The following is a 21287-nucleotide window of genomic DNA, read 5'->3' on the forward strand; positions in this document are numbered from 1 at the left end:
TTTATGTCTGATTGTTATGACATTTATATATTCATTGTGTTAGCAGAAGCAGAAAAGGAAAATATGCCTTTAAGAGTTAGTATAGAGCTGAGCCAATCACAGACAGCCTCACACTGTACAGAGCCTTAACCAATCCCAGCCAGTTTCACATTTATGCCTGTGTAAAACTCCCTGCTAGATTGTTCTAGAGACACATGCTCATCAGACAGAAGAGGAAACAGTCCAGTTCCAGTCAGAGAAGCTTTATGGAAACAGAGAAGGCCAAATAGGTATTTAATGCACTTGTGTGTTCCTCTATTGTTTAACAGTGCAGGTAGATCTGTGTGTAAAATCTGTTGTATGTGTTTACTTGTAGTTCCACTGAATTTACCAAATTTATCAATCTACCGAAATAATCTAACGACATAAGCTAACGAATCTATTGAAATATACAGAACGAAATACGTTGTCGATATAATCCACCGAATTAAACCACTGTAATATGGAAGAAATAAGTCACTGTAAGATAAACGAAACAAGCCATTGTAAGCAGTGTTATATGAAGAAGATTGAAGTTATTAAAGAAGTTAACTAAAGTATTCGGTGTGCTCTTTAAACTTACTGCATCCATAGAGCGGCATTGGAGGAATTACAGAGTAAAGTCAGTCTAATCAAACAAAGAAACCGCAATTACATAATTTTTCTAATGCCACAGCGCACAAGGCACCAAAGGGTGCTGCGCCTGCCACACTCATTATTTTAATCCAGAAAATACAGCTCATTAAAATTTATATTTTTATATTCACATGGGTGTCATCCATTCAGTCACGTTTTTGCTAAGAAAAAACGGATTCAGTTTACATCAGTTTATCCATCTTCTGTTTTTGGTTCTGTTCTGTTTTATATCGGTTTTTCATCCATGTACATCCAATTTTCATCTGTTTACATCCGTTTTTCACCCACTCTAAATTTTAAATGGAACAAAAATGGAGGCTTATTCCGTTTTAAAAAAAAAACCCAAAACAGACTTTGACAGAAGCAAACGAAAAATGGATGACATCCATTTGCCCATAGGAATGTATTGCTGTCCGTTTTTCATCCGTCAATATATGGATGAAAAACCGATAGATGGAATGCCCGTGTGAAAGGGCACTAAATAGTCATTTCTGATATTTTAATTGTTCTGTTGTTTTGCAAGTGTAAAATTTCAGTTGTAGACTTTTAAAAAGATTGAACAGTTGTTATTGTCTATTTTGTTAATCTCAGGTTAGCACTGGAGGAAGAGTTGCGTCTGAAAGCAAAAAGGATGGGAGACGGAGTAGCCAAAGTCGTAAATAGGGTGAACGAGCTCAAAGAGAGTGGAGGACATCATCTCGGTAAGTTGTGGTGTTTTTTTTTTTTTTGGCATTACTTTACATGTTCATGGAAGTAACTCATTTTACATTATTTAGATCTGCTTATTTTAACGATTTATCAACTTATAAAGCAGAAAGAACAATTGCCCCTGGCAACCAATCACAAAATAATTAGATCGCGATCTCACTTCTAGATGACATTATACATGGTTTGTTTGGAAAGGAAATTTATGCAAAACAATTCCTAACTTTACTTTTCCCAGTGCTGATTTGAGGCAGAATCATGACTGCCTGCTGCAGTTGTGGCTTTTTGTACATAATTAAAAAAAAAAAAAGGCATCCTCCAGAAAATACATTTTACTGCACTTAATGAGCTAACAGCTTTGGGACAAACTCAATCCAGTTTATTTATTTTTTTTAATATCATGTAAGTAGTAAAAAGTTTGACAATATGTCTGTAAAAGTTGCCCATTTAATTACTGGTACTCTTGAAGGCTCCATGCACACTAGATGCTCAAAAACCGCTGAAAAAAAACACTGAATAAAAAAATGCTAATATTTAGCACTTTTTGCCAGCGTTTTTTCAGGCTCCATGAGTGTTTGAGAGTTTCTTAAAGTGTTTGAGTGGTAACAATCAGCTATTCACTAACAAAGTACTGAGTAGCAGGCCGGGAAGCCGGCCGCCATGTCCTTGACACCGGATGACTCCTCAGCTGTCAGCAGGGAACCCAAATGTAAAAAAAACCCACTTTTTTTTTTTTTTCTCAGTAATTTTGTTTAAAGTCATTTTTTTTTCTCATTAATTTACACTACAGTACTACAGCACCCCATAATGAGAAAGCGAAAACGGAGTTTTAGAAATGTTTGCAAATCTATGAAATGGAAAAACTGAAATATCACAATGGCATAAGTATTCAGACCCTTTGCAACAACACTTGAAATTTAGCTCAGCTGCCTCCCATTTCTCAAGATCATTGCTGAGATGTTTCCACACCTTGATTAATGTCTCCCTGTGGTAAATTATATTGACTGGACATGGTTTGGAAAGGCACACATCTCTATAAAAGGCCACACAGCTGGCAATGCATACTGTAGCAGAGCAAAAGCCATGAGGTCAAAGGAACTGCCTGCAGAGCTCAGAGGCAGGATTATTACAAGGCACATATCCCAAGAGCACATTGGCCTCCATAATCCTCAAATGGAAGACGTTTGGCACAACCAGGGCTCTTCCAGGAGCTGGTCACCTGGCCAAACTAAGCAATCGGGGGGAAGGGCCTTAGTAAGTGAGGTGAACCAGATGGTCACTCTGTCCCATCTCCACACAGGAGCTCTGGAGCTCAGTCAACATTCCAGAAGGACAACAGTCACTGCAACCATCCACTGATCTGGGCTTTATGGCACAGTGGCTAGACAGAAGCTTCTCCTCAGTGCAAAACACATGAACGTCCGCTTGGAGTTTGCAAAAGTGCAAAAGCACTTGAACGACTGTCAGACTGTGAGGAACAAGATTCTCTGGTCTGATGAAACCAAGATTGATCTCTTTGACCTCAATTCTAAACGTTGTGTCTGGAAGAAACCAGGCACCGCTTATCACCTGCCCAATACCATCCCAAAAGAGAAGCATGGTAGTGGCAGCATCATGCTGTGGAGGTGTTTTTCAGCAGCAGCGACTGAGAGACTGAAGAAAATGAATAAGCTATTGCACTGACTAGAACCTAACCTCATTAACCGGGGCACATAAGAGGGACAGGAGACTGGTAGGGAACACCAGGTGAAGTGGATGCTGCTCCTCTCAGATTAGGTCTTGAGATCCTAATGCACATATAAAAAACACAAGAGGATGCTTCCATGTAGGTGTAACGTTTTATTTAAAAGAACAAAAGACAATTAAAATGCATTCACTAGTTAAAAGTGGATCACGGCTTGTCAAACCCATATAGACCTCCAAAGGATCACTGTGAAGCTGCAGAGCGCTGCAGGCATGTGGCTGGCTGAAGCAGAGTTTTTGGTGAAAGTACAACTGTCAGTCTTCAGACTGGAACATTAGCAACAGCGGCTTCCGGAAGTAGGAAGATGGCTGCAGCTCCAAACAGCACCTCTCTCGGCTGGGTGATGATGACAGAAAATAGAAGGGGTATGGGTATATGTTTCAGGGCAGACAGGACCACCCTTTATTAAACCATGGTCATCAGGCTGCAACATAACAAAATTGGAAAAAAGTCAAGGTGGTCTGGATACTTTATGAATGCACTGTATATCGGTGCTAGAATTCTATAAATACTTTGAGGTAGAGTATAGCATTTTGATAGTTCTTGATGGGAATGCATCTGCAGTCCTTCCTCTTTCTCTTTTGGAGCTTCCCCTGTAAAAAATATATTTTAGCATACTTACCATTTTTAACCGTCTTTTGTCCTCCGGTGTTGGGCAGTCCTTATTGTTTCACGTACAGATCATAGAGATGTGTGGGTGCGGTTCTGTACTGCAGTTCCTTGATCCCTGGCCAGTATGACACACCCTCATGAAGTGTTAGCACCCCCATCCCACAATAAATTGCTGAATGTCACAGGGCATCATTCAGTGCAGAGGAGGAAGGACTTGGACAACAGAGTGGAATGTCTGCAGAGGAAAATGTTGATGAGAAGGTGATTATGTAGTGAAAGCTGAATGTGCTGTTTGTGCAGCATCTAGAACTTCCAGGTGCTGCAGGCAGCCCATTGAAGCCTATTAGAACACAGTGGCAGCACAGATACAGTCACTTGTCCTAATGTGACAGTCTTGCAAGTGCAGGTGAGTGGCCTTGATCGCACATAATTTGGATTGGTAGCCTATTACTCACCCCCCCTTCCAATTCATTAGGACAAGCGATTGTGTTCTTATGATCTTCAAAACTTTTCATCTTTTATTTTTCAAGTGTAACTAAAATCAAACTTTTTTTTTTTTTTTTTTTTTTTTTTGGGACAGTGGAGATATATTGGAACACCTGTCAGGTTTTTATTGTCTGTGCCCCAATTAGGGAGATTCTCTTTTGGAATACAATGCTCACCATGAATTAGTACACCTCTTTTGAAAAGTAAGATTTTATACAATATCTTAAGAACAATTTCAGAAATTTTGACGAAACTAAGTTTTTATAGAACTGTTTAGTTGTTTAGCCTATTACATGAAGTAAGCTTAATACAACTTTGAGTAAAACTAAAGATTTTGTAATCTAAGTAGTTGATGCAAAAATGAATCCACCCCACAAGAAAAACTACTACATCTAGTATTTTATATGACCTCCATGATATGTAAGGACAGCACCAAGTCTTGTAGGCTTGGAATGAACAAGTTGGCAACATATTTCAACATCTATCTTTTTCCATTCTTTAAGAATGACCTCTTTTAGAACCAGGATGCTGGATGGAGCGTGATGCTAAACTTGTATCTTCAGAATGCCCCATAGGTGTTCGATTTGGGTTCAGATCAGGAGTCATACTTGGTCACTGAATCACTTTCACCCTCTTCTTCTTCAGAAATGCAACCTTGGCCATAGTTGTGTGTTTTGGATCATTGTCATGTTAGAACGACGATTAAGGGCACAGAGTGGTGGTAGCATCTTCTCTTTCAATATAGAGCAGATTCACATCTGTGAATTCTTGCTACCATCAATGAAATGCAGCTCCTTGACACCAGCATCACTCATTCACCACCACAGAAGGACACTACCATCACCATGTTTCACTGTAGGCACCATGCATTTTTCTTTGTACTCCTCACCTTTGTGATGCCGTACAGTTTTAAGCCATCAATTCCAAAAACATGTATCTTGGTCTCATCACTCCAGAGTGCAGAGTCCCAGTAGTCTTCTTTTTTTCATCATAGGCTCTGGCCAATTCTAAGCAGACTTTTTTGAGCATGGGCTTTAGGAGGGGCTTCCTTCATGGAGAACACCCATGCATGCCATTCCTCTGCAGTGTACATCGTATTGTGTTACGGGAAACAGTCACCCCAGTTTGGCTTCTTTAGCTAACTGGAGTGAACTTGGATGACGATTTTCTTCAATTTTAATGTACAAAAACAATATATTGCCCAATTGTTTGATAAAATATAAAAGATGATGTTCACCGAGTAAATGGATACCAAACATGACATGCTTCAAAACTGCGCATGCCCGTGCAATGGCGACAAAGTACATACATTTTCAATATCAATAGGCTTTAAAAGCCTTTACAGGTCACCAATTTATATTTACACAGATCTAGTGTGATAATTGCTGCCCTTGATCTGACGTTTGCAGTGATACCTCACATGCATGGTGCCATCTATGTTTACATACCGACACAGGATGAATGTTTTTGCCTTTGTGCACGAGCACTGTTTTTTGTTTTTTTTATTTATTGCTATCACAGGGAATGTAAATGTCCCCTGTGATAACAATAGGCAGTGACAGGTACTCATTTTTGAGAAATCTGGGGGCTGTTAGACTCTAGATCTCTCCTTTACCCTTAAAGCATCTGATCACACCCATTTTGGCCTAAATTTATAACCAACTTTGAGTTTACTATATATTTTTTATAGCTGAAAGTAAAAAATATTGTTTTTCTTCAAAATTTTTGGCCTTTTTTTTGTTTATAGCGTGAAAAATAAAAAGCGCACAGGTAATCAAATTACACCGAAAGAATGCTCTATTTGTGTGAAAAAAAGGACGTAAATTTCGTTTGGGTGCAGCATTGCATGACCGCGCAATTATCAGTTGAATTAGTGCAGCGCCGAGTAGCAAAAAGAGGCCTGGTCATTAAGGGGGGTAAATCCTCTGGAGCTCAAGTGGTTAAAAAATGTTTTAAAACAATTCTCAATACGGTATTTTTAATTTATTTAAATTTTTTTAAATACTTTTATCAAAATAGTACAATGTTACCGTAGTAACATTGTACTATTGTGGGGAGGTGATCAGGGATATTTTTTTATTTTTTACACTTTGCTTTGCAGGAGAAATAAAGATAATTTCTCCTCTAATGCAAAGCTTGTTGTCATGAACTCTCATGAATGAGTTAGGTTATTGACCGCTCAAGATAGTGATCTGTGATTGGCTGGAGCTGGTTACATGGTACAGGGTGCTGTGATTGGCCCCATGTATCATGTGACAGCTGTGGACCAATCACAGCTCACTAGGCAGAGAAGCAGAACTGTCATGAATCAGATTGATTCATAGCGTCTTTGCTAACAATGTGATCGCATAGCGAACACCGGGTCCCGTTCACTGGGATCTTCATTCCGCTAGACACAACAGCAGTCATGGGTGGGGAGTGCTGTAGTCCGCTCAGGCACGCAGCGCCTCCTTGTGTTAGTACATTCAGAGCACTGTACCAGCACATTGCTTTGCCTGTAGCTGCCGCTTGTCCGCAGTACATTGCGGGCGGGAAGTGGTTAATTTGCATTTTGCTGTCTATTATTTAGCTTTGCTTCTAAAACTTTCATTGGGGTGTATTCATTTTTGCAACATGGTCTTGAATGAATTTGTTATGAAAAATATTTTTTTGTGTGTGCAAATTAACAAATCTTGTTTGCAACTAATGGCCAACATTTGTGGGAGTGTTTTTTGTAGTGTAGTGTCCTATAGAAAATATTGATTCTGAAAGGAAAGTGAAGGTTTTCTGACAAATCTGTTGGGGTGTACGAATTTATGCTGAGCACTGTATCTCATCGTTACTGTTTTATAAATTAAAGTGAAAGAAAATCCTAAAATGTGGGTTGTCCCCAGAACCGTAATAGAGGGGACATTAGTTCTGGTGACAACGACTGATTCATTTACTTTTGGAGAGATTTCCTGTTTTTTGGCTATGGGACAGGAAGTGAAGGGAATACTCCCCAATGAGACATGTTCTGTCCGAAATGGAAAATAAGTGCTACCTTTAGTTCTATTTAAGTAGAAAGAGTTGCATTAAGTGTGGCTCTTTACTGAGAGGTATGATTTCTCAAACAAGTTGTAGCACTTTTGGTCCAGAGGAATACAAATCAATATTTATCTTTCGTTCTTTGTAGGACACAGCTCTGCTTTAGATTGTCGCCTACAATAGTGCCTCTTGAAGGATTGTGAAGCTAGGTACAACAAAAAAACCAAAAGGCCTAAACCCCTTCACACTGGAAATTAAAGTGATCAGATCATAGAATGCACCTCCTGGAAGGGACATCCTGTGCAAATGCATCCAAACAGCCAAGCCAGCTCTGCTTCGCTGGGCGCACCTCCTGGAAGGGACCAAGATCGGGGCAGCAATGCTTGTTTTCTGAGCTTCGCTGTCACACCTGTGGGCCTGGGACCCAAATGCTGAGTGTTCCCCAGTAAAGGAGAGGAAATCCAACTAACGTCCTTTCCCCTATCTACAAAGAAACCCAGAAGAGATGTGTATAAAGTCACTTGCAATTTAAGATGTCACTTTCCCTGGGTGCTGTAGCCAGGCAAGAACTATTGGGCCATGATCTGCACTACATCATTGCTAGAGTAGAATTTCTGCCAACAGATGAGACCTCCGCACAATGGACATATCCTATTGACTGCAAGTTATGTCTCGTGCTGATTTTTGTGGGGGTTTTTTTTGGACTCTTCTTATGCTTTACTACAGAGCTTGACAAATTTGCTTTGAATCTAGGAGCCAGCTAAAAGAGTTAGGAGGCAGTTTTTTTTTTTTTTTTTGCGTAGTGTGGGTTGTCAGCACCCGGGGCAAGACAACTTTTGGGTTACAAGTTTCATGTGTTGGGATTTGCTGCGTGACAATCATGGCAAAACCGCACCACGTTTTAGGTGCCATTAAAAAGAATGGCACCTGAACCTGCGCTGTGGGATCGCAGTGGTTTTGCAGTGTTCCCAAAATACCCAGGTGTGAAATGGGCCACACTGATTCACACATATGCGATTCTGGATGTGGTTTCAAACTCAGATTCACATGATGGGCTAGATGTTATGTGTTCCTATTGAGATGGTTCACACAGATGCCATCCACATGCATTACATTTTGAGTGTCATTACGAAAAAGGTCCTGTGCAAGTTTGTAGCAGTGCGGTCCAGACTTGCAAGGGATAGCGTAGAGTGGCATGCGAAGATAAGTGTTCACATAGGATTGCTATTGACAGGAGTTTTAGCATTGAAGTAAGTGGGAGGGAATTTTGCATTGAGGTCAATGGGAGTGCATTTTTCATTGATTTTCAGTGGACCGCAATTTTGCGTTGAAGTCAGTGGGAGGCAGTTGTGGAGAGTGAGAGGGCCAAAATTGCACCTGTGCTGAAATCGTGCAGAAACCGGAATAGCATTGCGACTTGAATCATAGGGGCCAAGACACAATTTCTAGTCGCCATAGCGCCCTGGCGCCTGGGATTTGTCGAACCCTGCTTTAACAATATTTCCAGAACTATATTTTTAAAACAGTTTACAGAGGTATTGTTATCCCCTGAATTGGATTAGTAAAATATTTTTGTTCTTGTTGCTGCAATGAAGCACATTGTTACTCTTTCAAATTATGTCAAACAAATTATACATGCTAAAATGCATTTAAAGCTGATGTCCATGTTTCATGGCTGCTCAGCCATTCAGTTAAAGCTTTGTATTCTGTGAATGAATATAAAGCTTCCTCTGATTAGCTGAGGCAGAGAGGTGGGCTGATGTCATGAACTTCGCCTCAGCCAATAAGCTTTGTATTCATTCCTAGAATTCAAATCTTCGCATTAATGGCTGAGCAGGGTTCAGCCAAACTTGATTTTTTTTCCGGTCTCCGGAGCAGCAGAGGACGTTTTATTGTCCACATGCTCATCATTAGAATTAGACAGGCATATTGCTAGGGACAGGAAAAAATAGAAATATTTGTTACCTGGGACACAGCGTTTTGAATAGAGTGGAAAGGGATTAGAAAATCTGTTAGGTTATTGCTGTCTGTGTTAGGGAGATTCACCCTCTCTGTTTGTCCTGTTTACCATTATTGAAAGTAAAAGGAAAGCCCACATTTTGTGTTCACCCCAGAAAAGTAATAAAGGGAAAATCTGCTAATGGGGCCACCAGTTTTGGTGACCCAGGGGGCCTGATGGGATTCCCTTAATTTGCAGGGATTTCCTGTTTTGGTTATGAGACAGGAAGTGAAGGGAAATCTCTCCAATAGGACACAAATGGCAAAAAACTGACAGGGGTTATTACCCTTCCTTAGTCTATCAAAGATAAAAAGTTTTGCTTATAGTTCTACTTTGTTGTCACCTATTAATATTAAAATCACAACTTACACTGGCAAGTTTCAGATTGTCCTGCTAAATATGTTCATGGAAATAAATAATAATTAGATAACTACAAATGCATGCAGAGTTGTGCTGATGTATAAAACTGCACGTTTTTAGTTAGTTTACAAATTATCTGTAAAAAATTAATCATAGGCTGAGAATTGCTAATATAGAATGCTTATGTAAGAAAGCTTGTATGTGACTGTAGGGCATGGCATCCTCTGATATCAGAGTTCTTATCATTCTGCTCAGTATATTTACTGTGAGCTATCTGCTCTCTCATCACCTCCCCTTTTTTTTTTTTTTTTTTTTTTTTTTTTTTTTTAAAGTTTGAGAATAGCTCCATATACAAGGGTCTTTCTAAAACCAAGGTGTCAGTCCTGATGTCTTTCTGTACATTGGGGGGATTTACAAAAACTGGAGTGCAAAATCTAGAACCCAATCGGCTTCCAGTTTTTTTTGTTTCTCAAAGCCTAATTGAACAAGCTGGAGCTGGATTGGCTACCATGCACAGCTGTACCAGATTTTGTAATCACCAGTTTTAGTAAATCAACTGCATTGAGTATTTCTGTCAGTCATTTTGCTGTTTTGGACATTTGCTAATGTTTTCTTCAAACGCTGTTCTTCATAGCTCTGTACACAATGTGTTTTAATTTACATTTTGATATCTGACTAAAGTACAAAGAATTTGGGCAGTGCAGCTTACAGAAATGATTTGTCTGCCTCTGTCTGCTATACCTGAACAAGAATACAGTAAATCCCTTGTTTTTTTCATTTGTAATGGCCTGTTGGTATTTTCTGTTTTAACAGATCAGTGCTAAGAACACGTTAATTTTTGCACAGCCTTGCCAGTAAAAAATTACCTTCTTGACTCCTCACTGTAAACCAGTGTTTCTCAACTCCAGTCCTCATGGACCCCCAACAGGTCATGTTTTCAGAGTTTCCATTATTTTGCACAGGTGATTTGATCAGTTTCACTGCCTTAGTAATTACCACAGCTGTTTCATCTGAGGGAAATCCTGAAAACATGACCTGTTGGGGGTCCATGAGGACTGGAGTTGAGAAACACTGCTGTAAACGTATGCCCATGGCTCCATTTAGTCCTGTAGGTGAGCTGTATCCTAGCAGTCCAGTGGACTACAGCTCACCAATAGGAATGAATAGAGATGTGGCTCGTTAAAAAAGAGGAGCCAGTAGGGACATTTTTCCTGGAAAGGCTTTGTGTCTGTGTGGGGCCACACAGTAAAGATCACTGGAATGGGAAGAAGGGTAAGATTTTTTTTTTTTTCTTGGCAGGCTGCACTTTGGGGGGGTTGGGGAATTAACCTCCCTAGCGGTCTGATTATGTCCATATTTCTGTGCTCAAAGCGGTACATTTGTTTGCATGGAAATATATGTATTTTTTTTTATTGTAGGCCTGTAATTTTTAGGAATAACTCGCTGAAATCTGTCCGAACAAGAGTCTAATAATCATCCCGGGTATGTTAAAATTTGAAACTCGAAATCATAAATCATAATTTAATAATCATAAAAAATAATAAATTAATTCAATAATATAATCAAACCAAAAACACTGAAATTTGAAATATAGCACCAAGTTCACACATCACTGAGCAAAGTAGCAAAATCGTTTTCAGTGTCTGATGACGAATTTCCCCACAAATCATTATCACTCAATTCTGCAAGTGGTTCTGATTTACTATCGCTGATCTCTAGCTGGTCTAAAACCGCTTTTGACCTAAAAGGATGCTTTTTGGATGCCATGGACATTTCTCAGTTTCCAGGCAGAAAGAACAGTAAAAATGCAGGCAGGGCACAGGACAAAGCACTAGGGACAAATTGTATGTGAAATGGTTTGATACAGTAATGTTTTACTATGTGATTTTAGTGAATGTCACTTTTTGTCATTTTCAAATATCCCACTGCTCTGTCGCGACGTTGCAGGGGACGGAACCCAGAAGACAGATCCAGCATCCGCCGGAGGACATTACAGGTGACACTGCAGGAGGGACATCGCGGGAGCGCAGGACAAGGTAAGTGAAGAACAGATCCCAGAGCAGCGCTGCATGGTAAGCCCGAGTGTAGCTCAGGGTTACCGCTTGTGGTACTGAAACTTTACCCCGAGCTACACTCGGGAATACCGCCAGGGAGGTTAAAGGATAAATTTACCTTTGGGAACATGTTACATGTTCCACCTGTTTGTAGGGTGGAACATGTAACATGTTCCCATAGCTGCAGCAGTGCCCGCTGCCCCCCCCCTCTCTCTGACAGTATGTGGAGAAGTTTCCTCATACTACCTGTCAGATTTGAAAACCGCATGGCCGTCCACATGCTCCGCCCATATGGCCATGTCAGTCATTCACAGAGTTTTGTGAATGAGTGCTTACAAGTCCCGGATGTTTATTGAAGCTTTCTGTCAGAATATCTGCTTGCTCGTACATCCCTTACGGCAAGTGGATATTTTGACAGGTCTGCAGCAGACCTGCATGGCATCAGCGATCTGCTGATCTCTGGTGCAATGCTTTCCAGGCTCCTGCAGACAAAAATAATGAATGCACATTTTTTTACCTGCAAAAAAATGTGCATTTTTAAATTTTTTGTCAAAAAGTTGAACTTGCTTTAAAACTATAACACAATATACATGAACTGGCCACTAGATGGCAGTCTAGAATTACTAATAAAAGCACATCCTCAAACATAGTAAACTGCATCATTTGGACATCAATTTAACAATCCCTTTAATTTTCAAATAAATAGACTCACATAACTTATTTCACAATGAAGTGAAGAAATCTGCATCTGGAATACTGTGGGTGGCGTATCAGCAAATCAAATTCCAGATGTTTCCCAGATTCTGTGTAGTTTACAATAGTACTATTTAGCCTTCTCCTTCGCTTTAATAAACGTACATCACTATTACCTAGGTACTAATTTTGCTTTAAAAACTAAAATCATAAGCCAGGTTGTATTATTCAAATTAAAAAAGAAAGGGGAAAGGCGCCTGTAAGTGTAGACTTTAAAACACATTTATTGCACACAGTGAAGAGCAACTTACAAGAGGGTAGAATGAAATGGGCACATCAAATATCCGTCATGGGAAAGTCTGCCGCAGTGTGTAACAGAATGTTTACTCCCACTGACGCCAGGGCATTGTCTGCCCACTCCGGGCACAGCCCTCTCAAATTCACAGGGAGCTTGTTTTTAAATGTACTGTAATGCTTGTTGTGCAAATTATATTAGTGGACTGTCTGTAGACTGGTCATAGGTTCACTTTAAAGCTCAACTCCAGGCACAATAACTTTCATTTTTAATTACAACTCTGGGAAAAACAAAAATTCCCTTGCATTGGCCCCTCTTCCCCCTACACTACAAGTTTATGCCTAGGGTTACATTAAAAAGAACTTTTACTTACATAATCCCTCCCTTTATGTTGTAATATGGGTGTAATATGTTACAAAAGGTGAACATATCCTTTAAATATATTCCTCAAGAGTTTCAAATGATATAAATTCACTTTGCGTCAACCCAATGCATTTGAAACCCCAGATGTTATCGTGAAAAACTAGTGGTGACATCATCACTTTGCTGTACATAACCTGCACAGAACATAGAGCTGTGGGAGGGACCAAACAGTGACCCCACTATAGGCTGCCTTCAGAAAACAGGAGGATAAATACAAGACCAACCACCCTGCACAAGGAGAGAGAGTTAGTGATTAGTTTCCATTACAGGAAACTCCTGCAAATTACAGAAGTCGTTTTATACTGGATGTTGGCAGATCTGGAAGAATTACACAGGGGACACCAATGATCAAATAAAAATACATATACCTCTTATAGTTAGACAATATTTGCTTATTCTAGAGTTCAGCTTCAAGGAAAACACCTTCTCTTGTGCCTAATACTAGACTGTATTCCATTTAGTGGAGGGTATTTGTAGTGACTTGAGTCAGTTTCCAAAACTCATATTTAAAAGAGAAGTATGGGATTCTTTTTTTCACCTATTCTCAATCCTTATGAGCTGCTAGCACCTACAGATCTTTCCTGCCCTCTGAGAAGTGCACCCTTTCTGGTAAATTAGAGTTAATGAACTGTGGGGAGGGCTACAGACTTTCCTGGATTCTCATGCCGACAATCTGGTCGGGATCCTCTCACCTTCCTTCTCTCTGTGATTGATATTGGCTCTGGGCTCTCTGCTCCCTCCTAAGCCTTTACACTGCACAGGTCTCCCTCTACCCTCTCCTTCTCCCTTTTTGATCCTGAACACACTGTCAAGCCTTCGATATTGGCAGCAGTGCTTTGGTGACTGTAGAAGTCACTGAAAGTTCCCTTTTATATAGAATACAAATAAAATACAACACTAGCTTTATCAGCAAACAGAATTGCTTGTATTTACTGTTACAGCAAAACAAAATAAAATCAGAGCTAACATTGTGAGTAGATAATTTTATCTACTATTCAGATTGTTATACAGGCGTACCTTGGTTTTACAAATTTAATGCGTTCTGCGGTACTTTTCATATTGTGAAAAATTCATAAACCGAAGCACGGTTTCCCATAGGAATGCATTGAAAACCAATTGATGCGTTCCGGAGGTCAGAAAAAAGTAAAAATAAAATCTTTTATCTGTTCAAAACTCTTTATAAAGTGCACTTTAAAGGCATAAATACTGTACAGGGACATGATTATAAAAAATTGTAAATGCATTGAAAACCAATTAATCCGTTTGTATTGCGAAGAAAATTTGTAAACCAAGGCATTATTTTCAATGGATTTTCATTCGTAAACCGAAAATTAACCGAGGCGTTCATAAACCGAGGTACGCCTGGATGTGATTAAGGCAATGAAGCCTTCCATTCACTTCTGCTTAGGCTGATTTCACACTGCTGCACTGCAATTTGTTTGCAGCATGGGTGTACCTGCATTTTTGTGCAGTTGACTGGTGGTTTCCTGTAGACTTTCTGTTAGGTCCTATGTTTTTTGGCCTGTATTCCAAAAACACACCAAAGATGCAGCATTAAGAACTTTCAGAAAATGCACCAAAATGCTACTGAGATTGAGGAGACTGAGATTGAGCTCTGCAGTCACTTTTGCAGCAGTTGTTTTCTTCTTCTGGGTCACAATCCTGCACAATGTCCTTTTGTCTTTCTCGGTCAGTTGATTAATATTGACCTCACCTATGCTTATTAGACGACGGTTTCCCAGAAACTGTATAAGCCGCCATAACCTTTGATACTATACCATGCTACACTTCAAATAAATTGGCAACTTCAGTCAGAGGCACCAGCTAAGCGGGCACCAACCACTTGCCCTCTTTGAAGCTCAGTAAGCTTTGACATGGTTCTGTGTCACTAGCAGTGTACTTGGTGAATGACAAAAGTGAGGCTTCCCACCTGCTAGCTAGGTGTCACATCACACAGAGGAAGCAAAAGAACATTACTTCACTTCCGCTTTAAATAACATGTAGTTTCCCCATTTTTGTTTAAACCTTGTATGGCTTTGCACAGCCATCCAGAGCAGTGTCCTTACAGTGAAGCACACTGACACCGCTCCCTAGTAGAACACTCCCAGCACAAGTTAACCTTTTGATTGCCCCTCATGTTAACCCCTACCTGCCCAGTGCCAGTGTTTTTTTTTTGTTTTTTTTTATTAGCACTGATCACTGTATTGGTGTCACTGGGGATGTTGGTGACACCAAGTCAGTTCCCCCCAGTGTCAGAATGCCCGCCGCAGTCCTGCTATAAGTCGGTGATCGCTGCCATTATTAGTAAAAAAAAAAATTCCAGTATCTATACCGCCATTTTATAAACGCTATAACTTTCACGTAAGCCAATTAATTTAATTTTTTTCTAGCAAAGACATGTAGCAGAATACAGTTTGGCCTAAATTTATGATTACATTTTTATTTTTAATTTTTTTACTGGACATGTTTATCCGCTTTGCCCTATAGTAGAAATACTGCTACAGGGTGGCACAGGTGCGCAAAATCGTGTGTGTGTGTGTGTGTGTATATACAGTATACGTGATTCGCTCTCCTGCATTTACCCCCTACGCTTACTCCTTCTCCCCCAGCAAGCGCAGTGTCAGTAGGTCACTTGATACATTGCACACAAAACCGCAGTGTTCGCAGAATCAAGCCTGATCGTGAGTTGCACTAGGTACCTATAAATTTAGTGGCCAAAATGTCAATGGAAAGGTACTCTAGTGAAGAGGCCTACAGGATTCTGAGCATGTCAGATGAGAGCGAAGGGGAAGACTCAATGACACAATCGGCCTCACAATACAAACCTGTAGACAGCAGCGGCACCCTGACAGCTCAGATGATGGAGAAGAGGTCCATGCTAAGGTCAGGCATACCCGACCCCATTCCCAGGTTGCTGAGGGGTTTAATCGCATGATGACTCTCGTATGTAGCAGAGTGCTAGTACTAGTGCCACTTTACCTTATGGTGAACTAGCGAGCACCAGCGGCCTAGTACATCCTGGTCTTTCACATACCAGCATTGCAGTATCACTTGGAGACGTGGCAAGTCCCATAAGTGCAGTACAAGCTGGTGTAGTTGCAAGCACAAGTAGTGTTCCACACCCACCAAGAATTCACACACAGGCCCGTAGAGCCCCTAATATCCTTCCGGATATGCTTGCAAATCCCGATTGGTAGCCCACAAATTCTTCAGCACCCGTACCCCCCATTCACTGCCCAACCTGGAATTCAGGTGGAAACCGCAAATTTAAATACTCCCCTTGATTTTTTGGAGCTGTTTTTCACAGAAGATCTGTATGCATTGATTGTGGATCCAAGCAATTTATATGCACAACAATTTAATGCCGCCAACCCAAATCCAAACCTTGCCAGACCATTCGCATGGAAACCCATTACGGTTTCAGAATTTGTTTTTTTTTGGGCCTAACCCTCAATGTGGGCATTACTAAAAAAAATCAATTGCGGTTGTATTGGTTCACAGACCTGATTCATCATATGCCTGTGTTCTCTACTGCCATGGCCAGGCATAGATATAAGAGTATAATGCATTTTATGCATTTTAATGACAACATACTTGTCCACTGGGTGACCCTGAATTTGACCGGCTCCACAAAATTCAGCCCCTCATAAATCACGTTAACCAAAAATTTTCAGATGTCTATACTCCCCAGCAAAACATCTGCGTTGTTAATTTTTCTGGCTGCCTTGCATTCAAACAATTTCTCCCCAGCAAGCGTTCCAGATATGGGGTCAAGATGTATAAGACCTGTGAGAGGGCAACAGGCCATACAGATAAGTTTTGGATTTACGAGGGAAAAGAATCATGTGGAGCACCCTGGATGCCCAGACTACATGGGGAGCAATGGCAAGATAGTTTGGGACTTTGTGTCATCCTTTTTCCATATGGTGTACCACTTATACATGGATAATTTTTATTCAAGTGTGCAACTGTTTAGACTTTTGTACAATCTTGGAATTGGCGCATGTGGCACCGTGCGACCTAATCGCCAGGGCTTCCCCCAACGGCTTGTAAATAACCGTCTGAGAAAGGGGGGGGAAAAAGCCTGCTTGAAAAATGAGGATGTCATTCAGCTGCAGTACCAACTTGTTTATTCTGACAGCAACAGGGTCTTGCTCTCAGAATATACATAAGTAGGTGTGTGCAGTGCTGTTGGATGAGATTTTTCATCCGCAGTTAAAAAAAAGAGCATATATGCTGAAGCATGGGGGCCTGGGGTGGCCAGTGGGTGGATGGCCCCTATGCTTCAACATATATATATTTCATAATATTTTTTGGCACGTTTCATGTTTGCCCACCATTAGAAGTGGGTGGATGCAGGGCGGTACATTCTAATGGTGGGCATACCACACACTTTTTTTCTGGCAGAGATTTCTTCTCTTTTTTTTTTTTTTTTCATTCAGCCCACAGGCTGCAAAAAAAAACATGGCATATTCACCCAGCAAGGAACAGCGATGTACTGGTACATCACTAGACTTTGAGTAGTTATACCAGGATGATGCCTACAGCTGCAGGCATGGCGTTTCAGCTGGCGTTCGGCTTTCATGCAAAAGCAATCCTAGTGGCTAATTAGCTGCAAGATTGCTTTTACAAGCAGCAGGAGATGATGACCCCATCCCCCGCTGCCTTCCACGGCCTTCTTGGGCAGTTCCGTGCCATCTGGGGAACCTGAGAATGCAGCTGGTGTTTCTGCCAGCTGAACATAGAGCTGATTGGAGACCGGAATGGTGCCAATCATCTCTATAGTTTAAGAAATCGGAATCCAGGATCATTTCATCACTTCAGTTTTGCAGGATATAAACAGCGCCATTTGTAAATTGGGAAAGCATCTGATCACACCGATCTTGGTGAGATTAGATAATGTAAGGGCAGAGGAGATATCTAGAGTCTGATAGACCCCAGATTTCTCAAAAAAAGAATATATGACAATGCCCATTGAAGTTATAGGGGATATTTGCATTCCCTGTGCTAGCATTAAAAGTGATCAAAAGCAAAAGAATGGGACAGTATAAAAATAATAATAAAAAAAAGAGCACCCTCGACCCCCAACCCCCCCCCAACCACGCTAGTATGTAAACAGCGGTTGCACCATGCATGTGAGGTATCGCCACAAATGTCAGATCAAGGGCAGTAATTCTAGCACTAGAACCTCCTCTGTAAATGTAAAATCGTAGCTTTTAAAGCGTTGCCTATGTACATTAAATATGTATGCAGTTTGTCGCCATTGCATGGGGCGTGTGCAGTTTTTGAGCATGTCATGTTTGGTATCTATTTATTCGGCATACCATCATCTTTTACACTTTACCAAATAATTGGCCAATATATTGTGTTTTTGTGCATTAAAAGTAATAAAAGTGTGTTTTTTTTTTTTCCCCCAAAACTATGCATTTGAAAAATCGCTGCGCGAGTACTATGTGACATAAAAAATTGCAGCACCCACCTTTTTATTCACTAGGGTGTCCGCTTTAAAAAAAAAAAAAAAATGTTCGGGGGTTCAAAGTAATTTTTTTTTTTCATGTGAACAAAAAGTGTTAGAAAAAGCTTGGTCTTCAGGTGGTTAGAGTGAGTGATGTGTGGCATAAACTTCTAATGCTGGGTATAAAATGCCACTACTAAACGACCCCTTTTTGGAAAGTAGACACCCCAATGAATTTGATAAGATGCATGGTGAGTATTTTACAGATCTCATTTGTTGCCACAAGTTTTTGGAAAATGAAGACAGAAAACAAAAACATATTTTTTCTTTTTTCAGATTTCAAAACCTTGTGAGAAAAAATGAGATCTGCATAATACTCACCATGCCTCTTTTTAAATTCCTCCGGGTATCTACTTTCCAAAAAGAGCTCATTTGGTGGGGTTTGGTACTATCCTGGCATTTCAGGGCCTTCAAAACTGTGATAGGTAGTGAGGAAGTGAAATGAGGAAGTTATTCACCTTCAGGCTTTCAAAGTGGTCATTGGATTAAGGCTCTTGTATGTGACTCGGCTCCCAAAAGGTCTCACACGTGGTATCCCCTCCAAAAAGGGGTCATTTGGGGGTGTTTGTACTGTCCATGTATTTTAGCACCTCAAGAAATGTGATAGGTAGTCAGGAAGTAAAAACTGTAAATTCCATTATCTATACCAGAGTCTCCAAACTTTCTAAACAAAGGGCCAGTTTACTGTCCTTTAGAATTTAGGGGGGCCAGACTAGGGTCAGTGGGATTAGAAAGTGTCCTGGCATCCAGTGGGTGTAAACAATGCCCTATCTTTCTCAGTAGAAGAACTAGTGCCCCATTGTTGTTCGAGGTGGGAGAACTAGTTGTGTCAATTGGTGTCAATGGAAGGAATTCTGCCCCATCGTTGGTGTCAGTGGGCAGAATAGTGCCCCATCATTGGTGTCAGTGGGAGGAATTGTGCCCTTTGGTGTCAGTGGGAGGAATAGTGCCTCATTGTTGGTGTCAGTGGGAGTAATATTGGCCCATCATTGGTATCACTGGAAGGAGTTATGCCCCATTGTTGAAGTCAGTGGGAGGAATTATGCCCTTTCAATGGTGTCTGGAAGTAATACTGACCCAGTGCTGGAGTCAGCTACAGAAATTATGCCCCATTGTTGGTGTTAGTGGATAGAATAGTGCTCCAAGGGCCGAATAAAGACATGCAAAGGGCCACATTCGGCCCACGGGCTGCAGTTTGGAGACCACTGATCTATACCATAGTTTGTAGATGCTATAACCTTCACACAAAGCAATCAATATACTCTTATTAGGATTTGTTTTTACCAAAGACATGTAGCGGAATACATTTTGGCCTAAATTTTTATTACGAAATTTGAGTTTTTGTGGATATTTTTTTATGACAGAAATGAGAATTTTTTTTAATTTCGGTCTTTTTTTGTTTATAGCGCGAAAAATAAAAATTACACAGGTGATCAAATACCACCAAAAGAAAGCTCTATTTTTGTGAAAAAAAGGTTAAAAAAGGTGTCAGTTAAACTAGTGCAGCACTGTATAGCAAAAAATGGCGTAAATTGCAGTATCTATACCAGGGGTGGGCAAACTTTTTGACTTGAGGGCCGCAATGGGTTCATATATTGGACCCGGGGGCCGGACCAAGAGTAGATGAATGATGTGTATGTGTCATCCATAGTATAGTAATATTCCCCCATAGTAAGCATAGTAATTAATCCCCCATATAGTAATTCATCCCCCCTACGGTAATTCATCCCCCATAGTAATTCGTCCCCCATAGTAATTCATCCCCCATATAGTAATTCATCCCCCATATAGTAATTCATCCCCCATAGTAATTCATCCCCCATATAGTAATTCATCCCCCATAGTAATTCATCCCCCCTATAGCAATTCATCCCCCATAGTAATTCATCCCCCTATAGTAATTCATCCCCCCATATTAATTCATCCCCCCATAGTAATTCATCCCCCATATAGTAATTCATCCCCCATAGTAATTCATCCCCCCTATAGTAATTCATCCCCCCTATAGTAATTCATCCCCCATATAGTAATTCACCCCCCATATAGTAATTCATCCCCCATATTAAGTCCCCAAGTCCCCCCTGTGTCAATTCACTTACCTTTGCTCCGCGCGTTCCTCTCGCCGTATTCCCGCGCCGTTCCGGTGTAGCATGAAAATCTGTCTCCTATGAGGATCTGTCCCCCTCGACGTATCTGCGCATGTGCCAGTTTCAGGCATTAGCAGCTGATCGGCGATCTCCGGCACATGCGCAGATACGTCGAGGGGGACAGATCCTCACAGGAGACAGATTTTCATGCTGCACCGGTCTTCAGGGCGGACTGTGAGAGGAGCCTAGCGGGAGCCTAGCTCCGCGGGCCGGATTAAAAGGTCCGCCGGGCCGTAGTTTGCCCATTGCTGATCTATACCATAGTTTGTAGAAGCTTTAACTTTCACAGAAAGCAATCAATATACACTTATTGGGATTTTTTTTTACCATACACATGCAGCAGAATACATTTATGACTAAATTTGAGTTTACTATATATTTTTTATAACTGAAAGTAAAAAATAGTTGTTTTTTTTCAAAATTTTCAGTCTTTTTTTGTTTATAGTGCAAATACCACTGAAAGAAAGCTCTATTTATGTGAAAAAAAGGACGTACATTTTTTTTTGGGTACAGCATTGCATGACTGCGCAAGTACCATTTGAAATAGTGCAGCGCCGAATAGAAAAAAAGGGGCTGAAGCAGACACAGGCTTTG

The 21287-nt window shown here is 40.6% G+C and overlaps 1 protein-coding gene across 1 annotated transcript in view; it reads left to right on the forward strand.

The window, feature by feature from the left end:
- The window catches only part of LRRC20 (leucine rich repeat containing 20), a 295143-nt gene that overhangs the window by 35868 nt on the left and 237988 nt on the right, over window positions 1–21287 (forward strand). The window contains exon 2 of the mRNA XM_089686201.1: window positions 1246–1355. Within this exon, the coding sequence (XP_089542327.1) occupies window positions 1286–1355 (70 nt within the window). The 5' untranslated portion in view covers window positions 1246–1285. The remainder of the gene's footprint in view (window positions 1–1245; window positions 1356–21287) is intronic.

This window comes from Staurois parvus, unplaced genomic scaffold (assembly GCF_062004578.1).
Source record: "Staurois parvus isolate SC_StPar_1 unplaced genomic scaffold, SC_StPar_1.0 ptg000393l, whole genome shotgun sequence".
Lineage (NCBI taxonomy): Eukaryota > Metazoa > Chordata > Amphibia > Anura > Ranidae > Staurois > Staurois parvus.